General features: G+C 37.8%; 1 protein-coding gene across 1 annotated transcript; it reads left to right on the top strand.

The window, feature by feature from the left end:
* Positions 1-2,547: 2,547 nt before the first annotated feature.
* LOC140142104 (fumarylacetoacetase-like) lies at positions 2,548-23,222 on the top strand. Its single transcript, XM_072164063.1, has 13 exons — positions 2,548-2,786; positions 3,175-3,285; positions 7,898-8,019; positions 9,970-10,116; positions 10,929-11,026; positions 12,132-12,181; positions 13,178-13,277; positions 14,376-14,509; positions 16,288-16,363; positions 16,720-16,766; positions 18,753-18,854; positions 20,768-20,885; positions 21,335-23,222. The coding sequence occupies exons 1-13, from the start codon at positions 2,703-2,705 to the stop codon at positions 21,412-21,414; spliced, it is 1,269 nt and encodes a 422-aa protein (XP_072020164.1). The 5' UTR covers positions 2,548-2,702; the 3' UTR covers positions 21,415-23,222.
* Positions 23,223-23,498: the final 276 nt, after the last annotated feature.

Genomic DNA, 23,498 nt, shown 5'->3' with positions numbered 1-23,498 from the left:
AACGGCCGGCCCTATGTTTTAGCGTTTGGGGCCCTGGGGCCAATATTATGTGATATATGGGGCTCATATGTACATATGACAATATATTTCTCAGGTCCAATCTGTGTACAAACTCTGAGCCATGAAGCTGCTTTATATGATGAGAAACGGCCGGCCCTTTGTTTTAACATTTGGGGCCCTGGGGCCCAATATATATGACTTATGGGGCTCATGTGCATATGTTGAAGTATGATTCTCAAGTGCTATCAGTAGACTCAAGCTGGGCATTGTAGCTGCTTTATTTACTGAGTAACAGCCGGCCCCATGTTTTAGCATTTGGGGCCCTGGGGCCCATATTATGTGACATATGGGGGTTATATATACATAAGGTCGCATGTCATGAATTGGTCATCTTTTGTGTAACATAATGTAAAATGAGGAAAATATCACCAATTGTGATTCACTTCAACACAACTTTTAATAAATACATTTTAGACCATTATAAGTATATATTTCTGGAAAGCTTATATTACAAGGATGCCAAATCAACAAAATATAATATCATAATACAGGGTGGGTAAGAAATATACAGGGTGGAACATCAACAAAATTAGCATCTTTCTTGTCACAGTGAACCCCATATTTTTCTTTTCTGAAAGCTATGTAGCTCAAAATAAATATGGATTCAGAAAGACATTTCATGGGCCCTTCAAACAAATTAGGAATAAAAAGTTTGGTATCCCTTGTGTTAAACATACAGGGTGGTCAAAAATTGTAAAATAATTTTACAATTTTTATGACATTTATCAATCAAAACTTTTTTCCTCCATTTCTGGCACTAAAACTAATAGCATAATTAAATTCCTCATCAAATTTCCTTAAAAATATGTGTACTTTTGAATAAGCAGGGTGACTCGGGCCAAAGATGGGCTATTTAAAAATGTCAGAGCATTACGTGTATACTTTGTACAGTAACATATAGGAAAAACTATCTTAATTAGCATTTAATTAAGCAATTAATTAGTCACATCTTTTGTTACAGTTGATCTACTATGAGGTAGATCTACAATCCAGGATGATATATGTGCAATTTGTGGTCCATGCTAGTTGTACTTTTTAAGATACAGAGGTTTGAAGTTTGCCATATTTTCACAATTTTGTGTACAACCCTATGGGGCTCCCCCGCCCCAGCTCCCCCGCCCCGGCTCCCCCATTGACACATCTTACATATTGAAGTATAAATCTCAAAGTAGTTGTCCAATTGACTTGGGGTTTTTTGTATTTGATAAAGAACATAATTATCTACAAAATGACACCAAACTTTCCACAATATGTACTATACTTTTAGAATAAACCAAACTTGAAGTGTGAAGAAAGCATTTTCATGTTACGGCTCCTCCATTTTTGGGTGACCTATTTGTGACATGCGACCATATGACAATATAATACTAAATACCTATCTGTGTACCAAATCTGAACCCTGTAGCTACTTTATTTGCTGAGAAACGGCTGGCCCTTTGTTTTAACATTTGGGCCCCTGGGGCCCCCAGCCTTGTACATCTGGGGCCAAAATGGGCACAAGGCACATCTACAACTTAGGGCCCATACATATGCCACATATGAGCCCTAGTGATCTTGTACTTTTAGAGCTAGGCTTGTCAATCTGTTGCACCATATTTTAACATTTGGGCCCCTGGGGCCCATGATATATAACATATGGGGCTCTTGTATATTTGTAAATATAGAGTACCCCTAGGGCTATCAGTGTACCAACTCAGGGCCCTGAGGCTGCTTCATTTGATGAGAAATGGCGTGCTTTGTATTTTCACATTTGGGCCCCTGGGGCCCGTGACCTTTGACCTCTGGGGCCAAGATGGGCAAAAGGCACTTCTACGGGTCCTGTGTACCACATATGGGTCCTGGGGCCCTTGTAGTTTTAGCGCTAGCCTTGACAGAATGTTGTGTTTGATGGAGAAGGAGGAAAAGGAGAAGAAACCACAGGATGGGAAGATACCCGTCCATGCTTCGCATGCGGGTATAAAGAGAAAGAAAAATAAGATATTATCACAGCATCACCATCTGCTGAAAATGCTAGTCGACTTGTCAAAAATGTTCCAGGTGAGCGAAAAATAGCATAGTGTTGAAGTTGAACTCTTTGATCTGGTCTCATTGTATTTCATTTCTATAGATGAGTTGCCTTCTGACATCATTGCCTGGCAGTATGCGCCAGGGGCGGATCCAGGAATTTTTGATAGAGGGGGCGCCTTTTGGTCAACGACAAAAAAATGGTGTTAAGGGGGTTACCCCCTCGAAAACTCAACGGTTTTGGCCCATTTGTTGCTCATGGCCGAATTTGTTCATTTTTTTAAATTTCTTTCATTTTTTTGTATTTTAAGTTGGGCCGGCGCCTTTGCTAGGCAAAAAATAGAGGGGGCGCGCCTATGCGCACGCATCATCACAATTTCCATTGTTTCTTGCCTGGCAGTATGCGCGAGCATCACATTATATTCAGGGCCTGTGCTTTTAAATTTCCCGCCCCATCACAATATTGAACAGTGCTAGTGTAGTAGTTGCATGCAGTTCGCTCAAGCATATCGATATACCAATCCCTTGCCTTTGTTGATAAACATTGAGGTCAACTCATCTATACACTTTTATACTTGCAGAACTACTACAGCAGCATCAGACAGGAGGTGAAACAAAGGTTGTAATCTTGACTGACAATGAAATCTTTTATTCCATATGATGTGAGCTGCCATTTTCCAATAGAAAACCTACCGTATGGAGTGTTTTCTACAACAGCAAATGTAAGAGCATAATCAACTTTATAATTTATTTTAAAACTGTTCCTCATGATCATTATAAAAAATTGGCAATAACCTTTCCACCATTTTTGATTGGTTATCTGTACTTCTTTTTGTAGAGTTCTTGCTTGAAATATGATGTTTCCCCTCTTTATTATTATAGAAAGAAAACAATTGTGATTTCTGATCCATTATTGAAATTTGGGAGAAAATCAGGCTTTTTTTATAATTATTTTGAAAATTGAGTAGTTATGAGGCCCAAATATTTCCATAATTTAAAAGCCTATGCATATCTCACACATTTCATCTGAGGTTTAATTTATCTCTTATACTGGGACAGTTAATCATTAGAATCACAAAGTTTGAATTTTTCTCTGATATATTTTGCCAGGAACATGAGAGAATTGGTGTAGCAATAGGAGACCAAATCCTGGATTTGTCCGTCATCAGTCACTTGTTCAACGGACCTATACTTGCACAACACAGGCATGTATTTCAACAGGTTAGTTTAAATTTGCTTAATATTATAAAATGCTTGCTTCTTCGTTACTTATTTGTGACACGATCGGGTCCATGGGGGCCAAAGGAGGCATTTTTGAAAATTGAGGTATTGTAATTATTACATTAAACATACAATAGGCTATCATTTACTGAAAACACCAAAGCATACTTGGTTCTAAAGTTATGAAGTTTTTGATGTCTATTTTCTTATGTATTTTATTGTTTTTTACTCCATATTTTTACCTTTATCTCAGTTTCAAATTTGCCGCCTTTGGCCCCATGGACCAGATCATGTCACATTTGTAGTGGGTTAAGGGTAGAGGTGGGATGGGGGAGGCTAGTTAGGAGGCAAGTAGTGGAGGGGATGGAGTAAATGGCGTGGAATTGTGGTAGGGGTTGTTAAGGGGTAAGGGTTGGGCCCGGGTAGGGGAAGAAATTCATGTACGGTTGGGGTATGTAGGAAAACTAGGAATGGGAGAATGGTAGGTGTGTGCTTGAAGAAATGGAGGGTGGATGTGGGGGGTTTTGGTTGGGAGAGAGGGTATTTAATAATAAAATAATAATAAAATGCATTTATAAAGCGCATAAAACTAAAAGGTCACTATGCGCTGAACAACTTAATTACACATAACTTACACTACAAAAAGCATGAAAGAGCAAAATATAAAACAGCAAACAAAATAAACGATAATGATTTTAAAACCAACAGCCTCAGGAAGCGAGCAAATGACACAAGAGGAATGAAACAGTGGATTAAAAGCATTAACAGCAAGGCAAGATTTAAAAAACAGCAACAATAATTTTAAAAACAGCAATTTTTGATTTAAAAAATTGGTAAGCAATATATACAACCAATATAATAATATACACAATTAAATCAAGTTCAAATCAAGCTGCAACAGACAAGCGGAAGACATCGGCAAGAGATGTTATTAAGTGTCATACACAGATTTAAAAAGGTGAGTCTTCATGCGCGATTTGAGTTGTGCTGTAGTGGCAGAGTTTGGACGGAATCCGGGAGGAATTCCAGAACTTGGGCGCTACAACCGAGAAGCACCTTCCGTAAGTTACAGGCTCGCTGGGAATTTCAGACAGCAGATTGCGTGGCGCAGATCTCAAGGTCCTTGATGGAATGTAGCGCGACACAAGATTAGAGAGATATGCGGAGCTTCACCGTTGAGTATCTTGAATGTCAACAGAAGAATTTTATAAACAATCCTTTCTCTTACTGGAAGCCAGTGGAGTTTGTACAAGACAGGGGTTATATGGTCTGATTTCCTGGTGAGAGTTACTACACGGGCAGCCATGTTTTGGACACGCTGTAGTTTGGAGATATCCTTATCGGGTAGACCAACAAGAATACTATTACAGTTGTCTAACCTGGAAGTGACGAACGCGTGCACTAATTTCTCTGTATTGTCCGAATCTAGGTAACGCCGCAGTTTGCCGATCCTGTGAATTGCATATGATGCACGGCGACAAATGTCATTTACGTGGCTGACCATTTTGAGATTTTCGTCGAACAACACGCCTAAGTCGCGAACTTCCGGAGATGAAGCAATAGTTGCATTGCCGATGGTAATGGAGATATCCTCAGGCACAGATCTTGCATAGCGTGATTTGACATGCAGAAGTTCTGTTTTAGAGTCATTCATCATGAGCTTGTTCTCAGTCAGCCATGAGTGGATGTCACGTATACAGTCCTCTAGCTTCGATAACATGCTAGTGCGATCACTGGGCTTGATTAGCACATACAACTGCGTGTCATCGGCGTATGACATGCTGCAAAGATTATGGCCATTAATAATGTCTTCAATTGGAGCAGAGTATGCAATAAACATCTCGGGGCCATACGACAGAGCCTATGCGGCATGCCCCAATCGATGGTCATAGGATCAGATTGTTCGCCGTCGATAAGCACAGATTGCTGTCTATTGTCCAGATAGGAAGCAAACCATTTATGAACAGGACCTTTGACACCGTATCTCTCATGTAGTCGACACAGCAAGATGTTGTGATCGACAGTGTCGAAAGCCGCGGACATATCCAATAAGACTAACACAGCCTCACCGTGGGTATCAACAGCTTGCAGCAAGTCATTGTTGACTCTGACAAGGGCAGTTTCAACGCTGTGATACTTTCGATATGCCGATTGATTTTTGGTGTACAAGTTATTGTTCATCATGTATGACTGGAATTGAGAAATAGCAGCACGTTCGACGATCTTTCCCAGAAAAGGCAAATTTGAGACAGGTCGAAAGTTTTTCATTTCTTCAACATCAAGACCTGCTTTCTTAAGCAGTGGCGTGACAAGGGCTCGTTTTAGGCAATCTGGGAAAACCCCTGACTGCAGCGATTCGTTGACAATGGTGGTAATATGAGGAAGCAATTCAGCAAGAACATCCTTGGTAAGGCACGCTGGTAACGGATCTAGAGAGCATGTCTTAATCTGCGAACACTTGATGATCTTTAGTACTTCCTCACATGTAAGCGGTTGGAAATCGCTCAAATAGCTCTCACAATGGCGCTTATCGCTGATATTGACTGAAATTGTAGATGGAGTAGCCAAGTCCAGTGCAAAACGGATTTTTTGATCTTTTCATCAAAAACTTGCAGAATGTATTGGCAAGATCCTTCTTAGAAGTATGCGATGGAAGGGCATTAGATGGTTTGTAAACCGACAATCTGTTCACCAGACGAAACATTTGTTTGGTGTCACAACCAGATATTTGATCACAATAGTAATCCCGTTTGGCACTGTGGAGGTCATTCTTATATTGGCGACACTTTTCGCGATGGATTTCTTTGTCAACAGTCAATCGCGATTTCAGCCACTTGCGTTCCGCTTGTCTTTTCTCTGTCTTAGCCCTACGTAGAGACCCACTGTACCCCGGTTCCTTTGGTCTTAGAGACACTTCACGCGTTTTCTCAGGAGCATGAGCATCAATTAGTGCACGGCGTAGAGTCGTAAGATAAAACCATGGCATTCACGTCCTTGATTGATCTAAATCAAGCAGTCGGAAACTTCTTTACGGAGAGTTTCCATGTTGATTTCACGAAGTTTCCGGGATTTGATAACACGTTTAGATGTTTCAGGTCGCGAAATCATGACATCAGATATCACCGCAGCGTGGTCAGATGGAAGTCCCCACTGAACATACGTATTGAATACATAATCATAGTGAAGGTCACGGGTAATCAGAAGATCGAGCATGTGTCCTTTGATGTGTGTTGGTTCTGTAACATGCTGAGTTAAACCCGCGGACTGTAAGATGTCATTCATTGTTCTGGTCCCAAGATCATCTGGGACATCCATATGAATGTTGAAATCGCCTGTGATTATCAGATGTTCGGAGGCACCAGCAGTAGATTCAAGTAGACAAGAAAAGTCACTGAAAAACTGCTTTGTAAGATTGGCTGATCCAGAACGATATATAACAATCAAGTTAACGACATCTTTTAGGCCGTTAGATATGGATAACTCAAGGCATTCAAACGAACTGTACTTGTGTGGTGTAGTTTTGACGCCATACCCTTTATGTAAGATGACACATATACCGCCACCGCTCTTTCCAGATCTGGGCAAATAGTGGATTTGATGGTCAGGAAGAGTATTTGTAATATCAGCAAGAAATGTATGATCACGCTCATCACCCTTCCACCATGCTTCAGTTATGGCAAGGATGTCCAACTTCTCATTTAAGATAAAATCACACACATCTGCAGCTTTTCGATAACCGATTGACCATTCCATGTCGCATAATCGACTTTTTAGAACAGGTTTTGATTTACTTATTTGAGCGCCCGTTTCAAGTTTAATAGTGACCAACTCCTTAGGACGATATTGTTCAGATTGAAATTGCTTGACCGGACGATTATTAATACACACAGGAATAGATCGTTGTTTTCCTTTACCGGCTCTACATCCTCTACGAGTTTGTTTGGCAATTTTCAGTTCTTTCAATAGATCCCATACTGGTTGCTTTATTCTACAACTTTTGTTCTTAATCACCGTCTTGCGTAATGAGTAGAGTGATTCTCTACCATACATGAAAGGTCTCATAATGTCAGTGAACTGAGATCAATTTTGATCGATGATTTCATTCACACACAGTTCAGCGTTGTACAGAATACTATAGCATAACATACCATATGAATATGAATTCGAAGCCGAAAAACGTATTTTACCACGCAATTTTGTAACTTTCACAATATAAAATGGAGCATTATAACGACTATTACTCACATAAGTCCATATGAAAAATGTACACAAGAACAGTTCGACAGAAACAGTTAAAATTCGTAACATTAACGGAGAACTATGTGGAGCCCAGCCACTAGTGACGGGCGCTCAATTCTCAGTGTGGTGAGGTATTTGTGTGGTGAGGTAAGGGTGAAGATGGTGTAGTGGTAGAATTGGGGTATGGGATTTAAAGTGGTAAGAGTAATGAGGGTATGGATATTGATTACAAAAGCAGATGATCATAAAAGCAGGCAAGACTAATGGTTTGAGAATGCCTTGTTCTTATTTCTCTTTAATCTTTACTTTAGAAACTGTAAGCAAGAAATATCAACATTAATAATTTGTATTGCAATTCGATTTTCTAAATCAGGCTACATTGAATGCATTCATGGGACTTGGTACCCCAGCCTGGACAGAAGCCAGAGCTACTTTACAAAAGTTACTGTCAGCTGATGAACCGACTCTCAGAGACAATGCTGACTTACGGCAGAGGTGAGATATTTTTGTGGATGGTGTGGTGTATGTGACTGCTATTTATGACATTAAGTGTATGTAAATGAGTGACTGGCCAGCATTCGAAATAGCGCCAGGCCGCTGGCCATTTTCCTGTAACTTTTTGGCCAGGCTGGTAACATTCCTGACTAGCAATCTAGTTGCAGGCCCAGCTTGCCAGTAACTTTTTAAAGCTCAAAGTATTAGTTTTTAATCATTCAAACACATGATTCATGAATATATCATCAGTCTGTATATTTATTTTAAAATAAATTTCATTCTGTTCCCAATCCAATCCTAAAAATTTCCTGATCTTCAAATAAGTATCTGGACTGCAGCATCAACCAGCCTCAGTTCTGTGAATTATATTTGGTACCAGTGTATTTAGCACACTTGACAATTAAGAGATACCAGTTTAAAAGCTCTAAAAATTTGGGTTGGTAACCTTTCACCTCTGCTTGTCAGAGTTCAGGCCTATATGGCCAGTAACTTTTTGAGGCATATATCCAACACTGGCTGGCTGACTGATAGCCATGGGTATTGGTTATAGGTTCCCATTCTTTCCCAGGGGTGAGAAAATTACCCTAAATGGAACTAATATTAATATGTGATGTGATCAAGCAAAATCAGTCGGAAGTTGGAAATACTGATTTTAAGATTATAGCCAAACAAAAGAAGTATTTCCTTTTGTTTCCTATTGTTTTGGAAACTCTTTAATTGCTCACATGTTTTGAACTGGTTGTCCAAATTCAATGGGATTTTCTGCAAAATGTAGCTTTGCAAATCCTATAAGAAACTGAAAATTGAATATTTCCGACTTCAGACTGATTTTGCTTTATCACAATACATATGGTGAAAATCATTCTTATGCAGAACCTAAAGAATAGCACCCAATTGGGATTCTCAAAAAGAAACCTGTTAAACTTTCAGAAACTCTGACTATGAGTTTTAAAATGACATTAAAACAGGATTTATACTCACAAAAGTAAAGGGATAACACAACCAAAAGAAAAAAAAAAAAAAATTATATGCAATTACTTAGATATAACCAGTTTGTGCTCTCTATGCAAACGATAGCAACCCGCTTCAGGGGTCAACATAGGCGGCGGAACCGGGGGGCAGTGGCCCTCCACTTTTTTGACTGGGGAGCCTGGCCCCCCCACTTTTAACCCATAATGTGCTGTGTGTAACATGTCTGGGTGAACATAAATAATCAAATCTTTATTCTAGACCCTTAACATGCTTAAGAAAGTGTAAAAATGATGCACGAAATGGCTTCAATTGGACCTTCATTTTGCAAAATTTTCCAACTCCCTTGTGTTAATACACAGTGGGTAGGCCTATGGATAAACAAATTCCCCTTTTCGCTTCTGCTTTGGACACCCAACACTAAAAGCAATAATTTATACAATAATAGTGAAAACTTATCTACGCATGGCTTCAATTTGGGCCTTCATTTGACCCATTTTTGGATTTTTCAAACTAAAATTGTTCACAATAATAGTGCCAGAATAGTCCACCAAATGGCTTCAATTGGGCCTTCAGATTGCAAAAGTTTCTCACTTCTGAGGGGGCATCAGACACCCCCTTGCTTTCGCCTTTTTTCTGTTTTGGACACCCGACACTTAATATTTACAGTAATAATTTATACAGTTAATAATAGTGAGAACTTGTCCACGAATGGCTTTTTAATAGCTTCATTTCACCAATTTTCGGCTTTTTCAAACTCAAATTGTACACAATAATAGTACCAAAATAGTCCATAAAATGGTTTCAATTGGGCCTTCATTTTGCAAAAGTTTCTCACTTCTGAGACACCACCCTGCGCAAGCGCGATGCGATGGCCGCTAGTTTGATTTTTCCATCACCCTGACTGGCCCCCCCCACTTTCAAAATCGTTCTGCCGCCCCTGGGGGTCATTAATTGGTTCAACTCATGTTTCATTTTCAGAGCATTTGTAGCACAAAGCGAAGCCACAATGCACTTGCCAGCACACATAGGAGACTTTACAGATTTCTTTTCTTCCTTGTATCATGCAAGTAGTGGTTGGAATAGGAGAGGAGCGGCAAGCAGGGATGAAGCATTGTATCCAAACTGGTAAGTTGATCTTGTGGTGTTCCACAGGGATCTGCCATTGGTCACCTACACATTTTGTGTGTTAAATGTAGTGGGATAAAAACAAGAATTCATACTGTGGTTTTCCACAGGAATCTGTTGTTAGTGATCTACCTTTCTACTAAGATATCATTATATTGTCACAGAGGTATAAGTGTGTTAGTGTTATAGACCTGACGGGGAAGTCCTCTTTTGGTCTATACACTAGCGTGCTCGCCTCTTAATCCCAGGGTCATGGGTTCGAGTCCCGGCAGGACCGAAAGTGGCTTGAGAAGGTGCAGGCCAACAATGTACAACGAAGTATTAAGCGAACGCGTACGCGATGTTCAGAACACTGTATGTACATGGGGCGCGGGAGGGTAATAACACATCAAAAGAATCAACATTGGTCACGTTTGATGGAGTGGCCCACATTGCCGACAATTATGCGCTGGTATAAAAAAATATTTTTCTTTGTATGGCTTCATCTGTTCGGGCCAAAATTAAAGGGGACACATCATGAAAATTAACATTTTGTGGAAATATTAGAATATGATGGCATTAATATTGATGTGGGATTCTTTACTGTACTTTATTTTAAGGGATCGGATAGCAACGTTTGCACAGTATTTTGTGGGACATGAGAGCATATCAGGATGATCACACATCAAATTGCATTCTGAATATGAGGAATGTCCTTCTGATATCAAATAGTTTTAATTTTTTGAAATTCACAATTATATACAAATTTTATGGCAAATTGTTAAAAATGTTTTGTTTGTTTGTTTATGTTTTGTTGTTTGTTTGTTTACCAGGAAGCAAATGCCAGTTGCATATCATAGCCGTGCATCCTCTGTGGTTGTATCAGGAACACCCGTCAGGAGACCATGTGGACAAATGATAAGCTATCAAGGTAAATCAAGAAGTAGTCCTATCATAAACCTGTCTAAGAATAGAATAAATAAAAAAATAAAAAAATAAATGTAGATATTTATATAGCGCTTTATGCCGTATACAGCCTCAAAGCGCTTTACATTTATTCCGCTGTCATTAGAATATGTCGGAACCATGTTTGCAGCCTACAAGTGGCGCAGGGTCCATCAGTACAACAACTGTGACTACCCCTAACAGCTTCCCATTGCACCTGGGTGGGGTGAGGCAAGCGAGGCAAAGTGCCTTGCCCAAGGGCGCAACACGGTAGTGGGACGGGGAATCGAACCCACGCACGTCGAGCAAGCTCTCGGATTATATGAGTCCAAGGCCGTAACCACTGAGCCACCGTGCCCTGTGGTAGTGGTTGCTACGTACTCCAACAAATAGAGCAGCATGGCTGGGCAGCATGGCCTAGAGGTTTTAACTCCAGTTCAATTCCTGATGGAGGCAAAAAAAAAAAAAAAAAAAAAAAAAAAAAAAATTCATTCTCCCATTACTGCATTTGAATTGTGGGACAGACGCAGTTGATGACAAAGATCATTAAGCCAGTTCCAATCATGGTAACACTTGGCTGTATTACCCAAGGACCCCAATGGAAACAAGCTTTGTTTGGGTTAGCTTGTGGCATAAGGTGATCGAGTCCTAACCTTAATGCTAATCTCAACATCACAATTTGTTACTACTAATTATCCTAATCCTAACCAGGGGGGATGGGGGAGGGTCACATTTTGACAGGGCCGCTGGAATTGCTCTGAAACCCCTACCCATGTTTAGGGATTTTTCACCTAAAAAAACGGCTGATTTGACATTTTTTGAGCATTTTTTTCAAATCGGGACCCATGTTTAAGGATTTTTTTACCTAAAAAATATTAATTTAAAATAATATTCAAAAGATCAGTATATGAGGACTTTATTTCCAAAATGTGTAATTATTTGTCAATGGTAAATTTTTTTTTGGGCACCACAATGTGCACTGCTATAGCCAGTCCCAAAATATACCTCTGTGTACATTGTTTTGTCCCCATAACATATTTGACTTGATATGATGACCCTGTGTTATATATATTCTATGTTTTGATTTTCAGGTAAACCTGTTTTTGGATCATGTCAATCTTTAGATTTTGAGTTGGAAATGGTAAGTATTGTAAAAAGGCTTCTTTGTGTACATCCATATCAAAACGATGCACTTGTTGGTTCGGCTGCTACATGTGCCTCATTTCATATAATAGCTAGGAATAAATACCAGACTCATCTCAAGTGGAGGTCACTTCAAATCATTCCCAAGTGACATAGTTATGGAATATTCTCTGTACTAACAAGCCATGTGACTTGGGGATTTGAAGTAACCTCCACTTGAAATGAGTCTGGTATTTATTCCCAGTTATTATGTGAAATGAGACACATGTAGCAGCCATCAAGTGCATCCTTTTGATATGGATGTACCCATTTCTTATTTCAATCAGATGCATTAATTAGATTTACATTAACTTAACAAAGCAAAAGTTGGATGATGTCCTGTAAACTAAAGTCCTTTTTTTTTGGGGGGGTAAAAAGTCAGGCTGATTACATTTGTAAAAGACTAGTTAAAATATCGGTCAAAGTTTATCTTTTGAGGTGGGAATTTTCAATATTTCGCACTTACGTTACAGAGAGGGAGGGAGGGAGGAAGTCAGCCTCCTAACGAAAGCACTTTCGTTTATAGGAGGTCATCAAACGTTTGTATTGTTCCATTAAAGAAACAGATAAATACCCATGATTTGTTGCAAGCAGCTCATTTGGTATACAAGAAGTTTGTCCTCTATTTTTTATTTTGTCCATAAAATATTGTATAAAGTAATTAGTGCAATAATATAATGATACTTTTTAATTGTTGAGGAATTATTTTGTCTACAATTACTGTAGAAAAATTATCAAATTCGTGTACACCATGGAACATACTCTTTGTGTGGCTGTGCGTAGCAAGCAGTTGTACGCAGATAGCCTTGCTAATATGGACGCGTAGAGTAGCGTTGTACGCGAGTGTAGTTAGCATGATTAGTCGCGAGTAACAAGCGTAGTTGAATGTTCCACGATGTTCACGAATTTAATATTTTTTCTATAGTATTCACTGTAAACTTCTTATATTGTGCAGGCATTCTTCACTGGGCCAGAAAGTAAATTAGGGGAGCCAGTAGACATCACTACAGCTCATCATCATATATTTGGTATGGTCATCTTAAATGATTGGAGTGGTGAGTGATCATATTGACCATCATATTCACCATTTGCTCCCACCCATCCCTCATACCTTATCTTACATACAGTCCAACCTCTCTTAACCGGACCACTTTTAACTGGATCTCTCTGTTATCCGGCTGTGACATCTTCACAGGAAAACATGTTTTTGATGATTTACCACCTTAATTCCATGTTCTGAATGCTTAGAATGACATATATATGTTGCACAAAGCACACTAAAGCCATCTTTTAGTGCTATTATCCCATATTAGCCCAATCTTTTGTTGTCACAATTTCAGTCCTTGGAACTTTCAATTCAATACAGAATTACATATAATTCACTTATCCGGATTTTTCACTTATCCGGACAATCCTTGGTCCCATCATCAAGGCTGGTTAAAAGAGGTTGGACTGTATATGAAAAATTTTAATTTTGTATTGTCATCTCTAACCCTGACCACTGTAAAGCTTACACCTTTGGTACCTCCCTTGGATTAAGATGTGGATAATAAATAAATAAAATAAATTTGAGAATTTATTGTGTATGATGCCAACTCTGAGACCGCTGCACCTTTACAGGTTTTTGCTGCCACTGTGGACCTAGACACCTTATAAATTATTTTAACAACATTCATAATCAGGGGCCAGCTCAATGAAGGTACAGTCTCTTAGTCTACAAGCAATTCATACACTCCTATATCAAAGCAGCCAATCAAAAAGGCAGTTAGAAAAGTACCCAGAGTGCATTGACAGTTTTCATTTAAAGCTAAAATGATCAATTATGTCATTAAACTGGATCAAATCCATTCAAAAATTTGCAATTTAAAAAAATGAAATGGTCAAATATAAGGTTGGCTTGGTCAAAATAACACGCATTTGCATAACTTTGGGGGAGATGATTGCACAGACCATTCCTTGTTTAATAAGGGGGGTGACTTATCCCTCACACTCTGTGCTGCTCCCAATCAACCCTATACCCACGATTAATACCCTGGGTAACTCCCATAGAATGGGGTGAGGACAGCAACTCATGGTTTATATGAGCTGCCTCCTAATGACCCCAGCAGTTTTTAAAGCGCTTACTATTTCCCATTCTGAATTCTTTTTTTCAGCCCGAGATATCCAAGGTTGGGAGATGAGGCCTCTTGGACCATTTCTAGCCAAGAATTTCTGCAGTACCATATCACCATGGATTGTCACCATGGAGGCTCTGGCGCCATTCCTTGTTGCTAATCCAGTCACACAGGTAAATAAACCATTTTGGTAAAGGAAATACAACCATCTGGGTTTACTATCCATATCCCATACTCTTGTATATATGAAGAGCTGAATTGCAAAACTGCTTACATAATATTATGTAGGGACCATTTTTTCAAAATTGAGTTTTTGGTGTTAAGTTATAGTGCTGATAAAAATGCACATTTTGGTGCTTGTTCCTGAGATATCGTAAATTTTCCCTTTCAGAAATCTTCGGAATTTCCAGAAATTCTGACTTATAAATAATAGCTATAAAATCTCCGAAAAAAATGTTGTTTTCCTTTTTTCATGTTTTATGGTAGCATTCAATTGTCTTTACCTTTACAAGAAGTAAATGAGATACTTAAATTTTTCTTCTTGATTTTGAAAGCGTTAATCAAGATGCATAATACCATGCCAACAAATGGGCTCAACTCTGATTTTAAAGATGTTTTTTTAGAAATAGGGTAAATGAGTTGAATTGCAAAACTGCTTACATCCATAAGAGGCATGATATAAAAGTAATAATAAAATAAATACAAAGCCTAAAAATTTGTATCAAATTTATTCTTTTAGTTTCTTTCCATCAACACTTTGTTCAGAATCAAAATGAGTCAAATCAAACAAGTAGTTATTGCACAGTTAAAAAAACTTGTTTTTCTCAAAAAGTCAAAATTGATGTTAGAAGCAGTTTTGCTATTAAACTCTTCATATATGGGTCATTGTGAAACACATTTTTGCTTCTAATATCAACACTGCTAGACTAGGTGTAATTTAATTCAAAACTCAGGAATCATATGTGACCATCCTCCACAACTGAGCCCGGATGTCGCCAGTGCCACTATTGAGATATGCTCCATCGAACTTAACAATAAACAATAGGAAACAAAGGATTTATTGACTGTTTTATTGATTTTCACTACTTAAATGTCAAGTACTATAGACATGATATACATCATTTTAAAGCTAATTTCAAGCAGAATATTTTGGTTGAATATCTCAAAAATGATGATTGGCGACTTCAGGGCTCAGTTGTGCTGAGGGTTCACATATGTGGTGTGATCAAGCAAAATCAGTCGGAAGTTGGATATATTGATTTTCACATATAGCCAAACAAAGACAATTTCTTTTGTTGCATATTATTTTAGAAACACTGTTCATATCTTTGGAACTAAATGTTCAATTTCAGTGGGGTTTTCTGCAAAATGTAGCTTTGCCAATTCCTTACACAATCATGTAGAAAACTGAAAATTGAATATACCTGACTTCAGACTGATTTTGCTTGATCACACCACATATTATTTTGGTACAGGCTTTAATGTGAGGCACAAAACACAATATGAAAAAAGTGAATGAATATACATCCATCCTCATTTGGAAAAGAATCTCTCATCTGGAAGTGGGGGGGGGTTAAATTAAGTGGTTATGAATGAGGGTGTCATTTTCAGGTAATTTTGTGCCCGGGTACCCAGGTACCCGAAATTGAAAAAAAAAATGCTAGGATCATTCATGGTTGACCTAAAATAATACTCTATTAATGATATCAAAATGCATTGAATTTGTATGCATTTTGATATCATTAATAGAGTATGACATGAAAACAAAGTATCAATTTTCATATTAAAACACAAAACATCCCAGGGCACCCGGGCAGGGTATTTCCTGCCCGGGTAATGTAATCTCAGGCGGGTACCCACGAGCCCACCCAAAAATGCCAGCCTTAGTTATGAATGTGATTAAGTTTCACTATAGGCCTACAAGTATTTTTTTTTGTTTTCTCATTTTCAGAGCCCTACACCACTGCCATATCTACAACACAATGATGATTACAATGTTGACATTCATCTCACTGCTACAATCAAAGGTAACATGTAAATTAAAGAATAGAAGATTGGAATTTTTGCTTTTTCCCTAAGTGTTATAGAAGATAGCAAAGTTGTAGCAAGTAATGCAGCCAGAATCCATTGCAAAATATTGCTCTCACAACCCAGTCTTTGAGGCAAAGTTAAGTATACCATTTAGTACATGAAGCTACAGCTCCACACTAAAATAGTCCTGTTTATGGGCATATAAGTATGGCGCATACCGTACGCACCTATAGGGATAGAGATAATCAGCAATTCAGAGTCCAGTGAGCACATTCCCCAGCAGATATGTTTGAGGAACCACAAAAAGGTACTACACCATCATTATTAATTTCAATTCTTTTTTTTTTCACAGGTGAAGACATGCAAGCCCCTGCAATTCTGACAAGAACCAATTACAAGGTAACTAACTATTTCTATGAAATTACAATTAGTTATATACACAATCGGGTTCATGGGGGCCAAAGGAGGCATTTTTGAAAATTGAGTTACTGTAATTATTACATTATACATACAATAGGCTATCATTTACTGAAAAAAAGGTCTAGCATACTTGGTTCTAAAGTTATGAAGTTTTTAATGCCTATTTTCTTATGTATTTTAATGTTTTTTACTCCATATTTTTACCTTTATCTCAGTTTCAAATTTGCTGCCTTTGGCCCCCATGGACCAGATCGTGTCACATATATACAACTCTTATTAAAAAGATTCTTGTCATTTGATGGCCAATTAATATTGAATATTTTTGTTATTTTTAGCAAAAATTTCCATTGCCCTCACGCACAACTACCATGGCAACCCTGACAATGGCGAGCATATATAGTGCTTGAGGTGACCACCTCAAATCGGCAATTATTGTGGAAAAAAATATATGAGATATATAAAACAAATATTGAATGTTTGTATTCGTTCATTCAATAGAAAGACTATTTTCATTCGCTGAAATATGAACTGTTCCATTCAACTATGTAAAGCCTCCTTGAATGGAATAGTTTTTATTTCACCTCATGTAAATAGTTTTACTCAGAAACAAGATGTTTTAAATATGTATGTGTTGTGATTTACAGCAATGTGATTTTGATATAATTTGTCAATAAGATTGATTGTATGTGTACGTAGCCTTCACAATTTTAATTTGTAAGTTGAATCTAAAACGTGGCCTATCTTGGTCAGCCTCAAGTTATATGTGGCCATCCACCACAAACTGGTCGTAAAGTTGGCATTTTCCATTTTGAGATACATATGGATTTCTATGTAAAATATACTAGGAATTTGCCCTTTGATGAACCATAACTTCACTTCCAGATGTCCGATGAAGCTGGTTGAGGTGTCATTTTAAAGCTGAAAGTGTGTTCTTTCAAAATCTGCAATCAACAGAAAATGATTTAGAGCTGACTTTACTACCACTTCGTGGTGGATGGTCACATATTATTGTTACATTGAATAGAGTCATCAAATTTGTTTAGTAAATAAGCATTTTGGATTGTTCAGTAAAAGCATTTTGTTTGACAAAATTAAGTGAATTTTTACTCATTGCAATATTTTGTCAGATAAGACTTTAATGGTCATCTGATCTACTTTTGTTGGCAAGCTTGAGTGATTTCCAGCGTTCCTTAGTATCTAAGTGGATCTTAATCTCTACAATGCTTGTCAAAAGTGTTGTGACACATTCAACAAGGTAAATGTAAATGAGTCCCCATTTTCCTTGAACTATGTAGAATCATGTTAGGTTTATCATGCATTTCTAGCAGTATCCAACATTGACTGGTGGTAAAGGGGAGGTTTGGGAGGTTAGGGAAGGGTTTAAGCTTGATACACAAAACAGAGTGTCATTTCAGCACAATAAAATAATTTAAATTATAATGAAATAAATTTTGGATTTTATATAGCGCATTTTTCCATAGGATTCAAAGCGCTGTAATTTTGCTGCGTGGTGAATCATCACAATCAGATTGCATCAACTATAGGCTGGTTGCAGCCGAACCTGGCGCAAACCTATCCGCACTTAGATTGTAACATCGACCCATTTTCTGGTTCTCCCCAAATTCTATTGGGTGAAGGAAGTTTTTGCACATACAGGCCTTGGGCACGGCCGGGGCTTGAACCTGGGACCTCATTGGTCCAAGAGGAGGGAACAACCGCTAAGGCTATAACATAGTATGATTTTTCCGTAGGTGTCCTAATACATTTTGACAAGGATTGTAAGGGGAAGTAAACCATGTCAGTCATACCTGTTGAAGTGCCCTGATGTGTAGGACAAAATATTGTAGTGAGTAAAAATTCACTTGGTTTGTCAAAAAAAACCCCAAAAATGGTTTTATTGTTACACATTTCATGGTATTTAATCCAAATACTCAAATATTTTTACTATTTCATATTTTATTTCAGCATATGTATTGGACAATGAAACAGCAACTAGCACACCATACTGTCAGTGGATGTAACATAAATCCAGGGGATCTTATGGGCTCAGGGACTGTCAGTGGGCCAGTAAGTGAACTCAATAAAAAACTCAAATTCCAAATAAATAAAATAACATTTTGCTACTTGTATGTATTTTGCTACACAATAAGGGGTGGGGGACAAACCCCCTTTAAAAATAGAAAAAGAAAGCAAAAACACATGATCAGGTATGGTGAAAATGGCCAGGCATTTTTTACCTCCTATTTGCAAAACTTCCGGACCCCCTCAGGCTCCTTTCAGAATGGCCAACATAAACAAATCTTGGGCAGTTGACCAATTTTTTGCAAGGGAAGAGAGAGAAAATGCGTTTTGAGCAGTCCCCCTTTCAAAATCCTTGACCCGTGCCTGGCTACATTGCCAAGTACGATTGGTGCAAAACCAGGGTATGGATGAGACTGGGGGTGGGAAGTTGGACAGACTGACCACTTGAAAAAATATTTTGGATACAATCAGGACTATGAAAATGCAAATTAATGCTAAATCAGCACTTTTGGATCTTGATGATTCCATTTCAACTGTGACAACTTACAATCCGTAATGGCATATCCCCCCAGGATGACTATTGACTGTACCACCAGATTCGTCAGGCATCTGATCGGTGATGAGCTACTGGGAAGGCTGTCTGGTACACCTGTATCTCTCATACATTGATAAATACCTTTTACAGGTGTATTAAAGTCAATCAATATTCCTGCTGAATTTTTTTCCAATATGTTTATGACCATAGTTCTGTTTAGCTTTCCTCCAACAGTCTAAAAATTGATGAATAACAGTGGCTCAGGAAGATTTTCAACATTGGGGGGCGGGGGTGAGCAAAACCAAATTTGTTGATGATTGTTGATTTGTTAGTAGTGTGAGGGGTTTCCTGCTCCGAGTCAGAAAAAATAGATTTAAAGAAATTGATCACATTTTTTTTCCACCTTGGTTGAATATCCTTGACTCCTACTCCTCTCCAATGAAATTACACCTAGCTGTTTCATTTCCTATTGATATGAGAGCCACAAATTAGCATTTTAAAGGCCCCATAGAATACTGTGTGAAAAATATTGGCTTGCCACATTTTCTAACACATTTTTGCGTACAAAATCCGTACAAAATGCCTTTCAGCTCTAATATTTCACAGGGTCAGTTACACTTTCCATTAATTACAAAATCTCAATTTTGATGTTGCAATAGTTGGGATAAAATTGTGTTTTAGGGGTTGCTGGTTGGGGGAGCTGTAACCAGGCGAGTTAAAAAAAGGCGAGTTAAAGAAAAGCGAGTTAAAAAGGCGAGTTACCCCCACAGAGATTAGGTTTTTTGTCAATTACCCCCCACGATGTAAGCTAAAGGCGAGTTATGACAAAGCCATCAAGTTCCAGCGGAGAGTCACAACAACACCAGCAAGTCCCACAAGTGAGTTACAACAACACCAACAAGTCCCACAAGCGAGTTACGACAACACCAACAAGTCCCACAAGCGAGTTATGACAACACCATCAAGTCCTGGAAGGGAGTTACAACAACACCATCAAGTCCTATAGCGAGTTACAGCAATGCCGTCAAGTCCTGTAACCGAGTTACAGTATATAAATTATTATAAATCGTAACTCGCCAATGGGACTTGTGGTAAAAATCTTTAACTCGCTTTATGGGACTTGACGTAACTCACCGGCGGGACTTGTTGTAAAAATCTTAACTCGCCAGCGGGACTTGCTGTAAAAATCCTAACTCGCAGGCGGAACTTGTCGTATTCTCAGCAGGGGTCATTCTTTAATCTCTGCAGGGGGTAACTCGCCATTCTAACTCGCTTTCATCTAACTCCCCCATTTTTAACTCGCCATTTACCTGTCCCCGCTGGTTGGATGATCTTCCTTTAAGATGACAGAAGTGATGAAGACTTGTATATGGGCATATAAAGAGGTTCAAACATGATAATGATTGTATTGTTTTACCCCTAGACTGAAGAATCTGAAGCATGTTTATCAGAAAAGACATGGAGAGGTGCAAGGGAAATTAGTCTTGGAAATGGAATCCAGAGATGTTTCCTGGAAGATGGGGATGAGGTTATTTTATCAGGTAAAGAATCAATCAATCAATCAATCAATCAATCAATCAATTATACAGTTACTCAATCAATCTGGCTAAAATATTAGCATTAGGAAGCAGGATAGAACCTAGGAAAGTGCAACGTTTTGGACTGGGGGATAAGGAAACTTATTCTTCTAAATCCATAGTATGACTTCTGATGATTTTCTTAAAGAATAAACAATAATTATATTATACTGCTTTCTATAGTTCACCTCTAAATTGCATACTGAAACCAATTTTAGCTGCTAATGCTTTGCTTATGATACAGATTAAATTAGAAGCCTATTGATAAAATTAATTTGGCATAATTGATCCACAGTGAATTAAGTGCAGTTTACAAACCTTACAAAATATATTTTGTCATTACCATTATTATAATTATTATTATTGTTGTTATTATGATTAAGAATATTTTTCATTGATTCCTTTCTATGCAGGTTGTTGTCAAGGAGATGGGTATTGTGTTGGCTTTGGGGAATGTACAGGGAAAGTGTTGCCAGCAAACTTGCCACGGTGATATCTGGATTATTAAAACTAGCTGAAATTAATGTTCAGTTGCTTGTTTGTTTGTTGGTCTGATCCTTCCCATTGAGAAACTCGGCCCTTTAAGCTTGTCAAAGCCTTATGATTGCCAAGCTGATAAACCAATCAAACAAGCAAGTTTTTCATTGATCATAAAATGCCATTTTATAGACAAGTGTCTTGACGAATCCTTTTTGAACTGTAAAAAGAGTACCAGTAAGACAAATGTGATGATATGTGGAGAAAATACAGACCAGCAGTTACAAGCTGATGGAGAGAATATTGAGGTGGAACACTTTCAACTTTCTAGACTTTTTGATTGTTAACGAAGGTGGCAGCTCTCAAGAAATAATTGGAAGGTGACTTGCCATGCATCTGTCATTGCTCTACATGTAAATGACATCTGGACAGATAGGAATTTCTAGAGCTTTTGTTTTTCTCATAGAGGTTATCCACTTTCCTCATGTGTGACTTCTAACAAAAGGCGCTGATTCCCGTAGTATTCCTTGTTCAAAACAAGTCAATGCATGACCTCGGAGTTACCTGGATGACTCTTGGCGGGCTATTTTGAAACAGTCATGGTTGCACATGCAGGTACTTCTTTTGAAAGTCCTAAACAAGGTATAGTTGTCGTTGATAGGATATGCAGCTTATAGAACACGGATAACCTCTATTGTCATTTTTGGGTCAGAAACATGGGCTGTTGGAATAGCAGCAAAAAATTAAATTTAATATTTTGGTTTCAAGTAAAAGACAATCTTGAGATGATAATTGTTCAACAATATATTGAAAGCAGTCGTAGACGTGGTAGACAAAAACTTTACTGGACTGATGGAATTAAAGATCTAAGAGGTAAATGATGCCCACAGGGGAACTCAAAAGAATGCTCTATATTTTTATATTTTTATCATTGTGTGTTATAAAAACTCGAAGATCAAGGATGTGATGGGAATATTATTAAATTGTTGAAAATGAATTGTATCATTAAAAAAACCTTCTTTTTTTTTTTAAATATTTTGGTTTCAAGTAAGAGACAATCTTGAGATGATAATTGTTCAAATATATATTGAAGGCAGTCATAGACGTGGTAGACAAAAACTTTGCTGGACTGATGGAATTAAAGATCGTAAAATGCTGCCTACAGGTGGAACTCTGTCATCAAAAGAGTCGCACAGACTCCGACATGACACATATTGGACCATATGACTATGACTTCATACTAAGTCAAAATAAAATGTTGGATGATCATTATATTACCTGAGACATATACCTGTATAATAGTGTCAGATAATACCAACATCCAATTTAAAATGTTTGTATGTTTTTATCATTGTGTGCAATGTATAGAATGTTTGTATCTTATATCAGTGATTAAGAATAATAAAGGAATATTTTTGAAGCAATTACAGGATACATAATGCAGTAATGCTCTGATGTGGGGTTGCTGGATATTCTATAAAAATTCGAAGATCAAGGATGTAATGTGATTATTAGGAAATTGTTAAAGTGAATCAATGAAGATCAAGGATGTGACGGATCAGATTAACATTTATTTGTCATTGATGTTCTATCGGAACAGCTCGAAGATCAAGGATGTAATGTGAATATTAGGAAATTGTTAAAGTGAATCGTTTCATATAAAAAGATGAAGATCAAGGATGCGACGGATGAGATTATCATTTATTTGTCATTGATGTTCTATAAAAACTCCAAGATCAAGGATGTGATGGATGGGAATATCATGAAATTGTTGAAAGTGAATTGTGTCATAAAAAGATGAAGATCAAGGATGTTTTGGATGAGATTATCATTTATTTGTTACTACTATTCTATAAAAACTCGGAAGATCAAGGATGTGATGGGAATAATTATTATTAAATTATTGAAAGTGAATTGTATCATAAAAAGATGAAGATCAAGGATGTGACGGATGAGATTTTAATGTTAAAACATTTATTTCTCACTGATGTTCTATAAGAGCTCGAAGATCAAGGATGTGATGGGAATAATTAGTAGGAAATTCTTTAAAGTGAATCGTCTTTTATAAAAAGATGAAGATCAAGGATGTGGCGGATGAGA

The sequence above is a fragment of the Amphiura filiformis genome, chromosome 20 (genome assembly GCF_039555335.1).
Source record: "Amphiura filiformis chromosome 20, Afil_fr2py, whole genome shotgun sequence".
Lineage (NCBI taxonomy): Eukaryota > Metazoa > Echinodermata > Ophiuroidea > Amphilepidida > Amphiuridae > Amphiura > Amphiura filiformis.
The sequence above is the reverse complement of the archived record's forward strand: the minus strand, read 5'-3'. Positions and strand labels throughout refer to the sequence as shown.

What these genes read in the sequence shown, in the direction of transcription:
- LOC140142104 (XM_072164063.1), top strand. Translation starts at nt 2,703, where the DNA reads ATGAAATCTTTTATTCCATATGATGTGAGCTGCCATTTTCCAATAGAA. An exon ending in ACAAATGATAAGCTATCAAG is followed by an intron (nt 11,027 to 12,131) that starts GTAAATCAAGAA and finishes TTTGATTTTCAG; the next exon opens with GTAAACCTGTTTTTGGATCA. An exon ending in GGATGAGGTTATTTTATCAG is followed by an intron (nt 20,886 to 21,334) that starts GTAAAGAATCAA and finishes CTTTCTATGCAG; the next exon opens with GTTGTTGTCAAGGAGATGGG.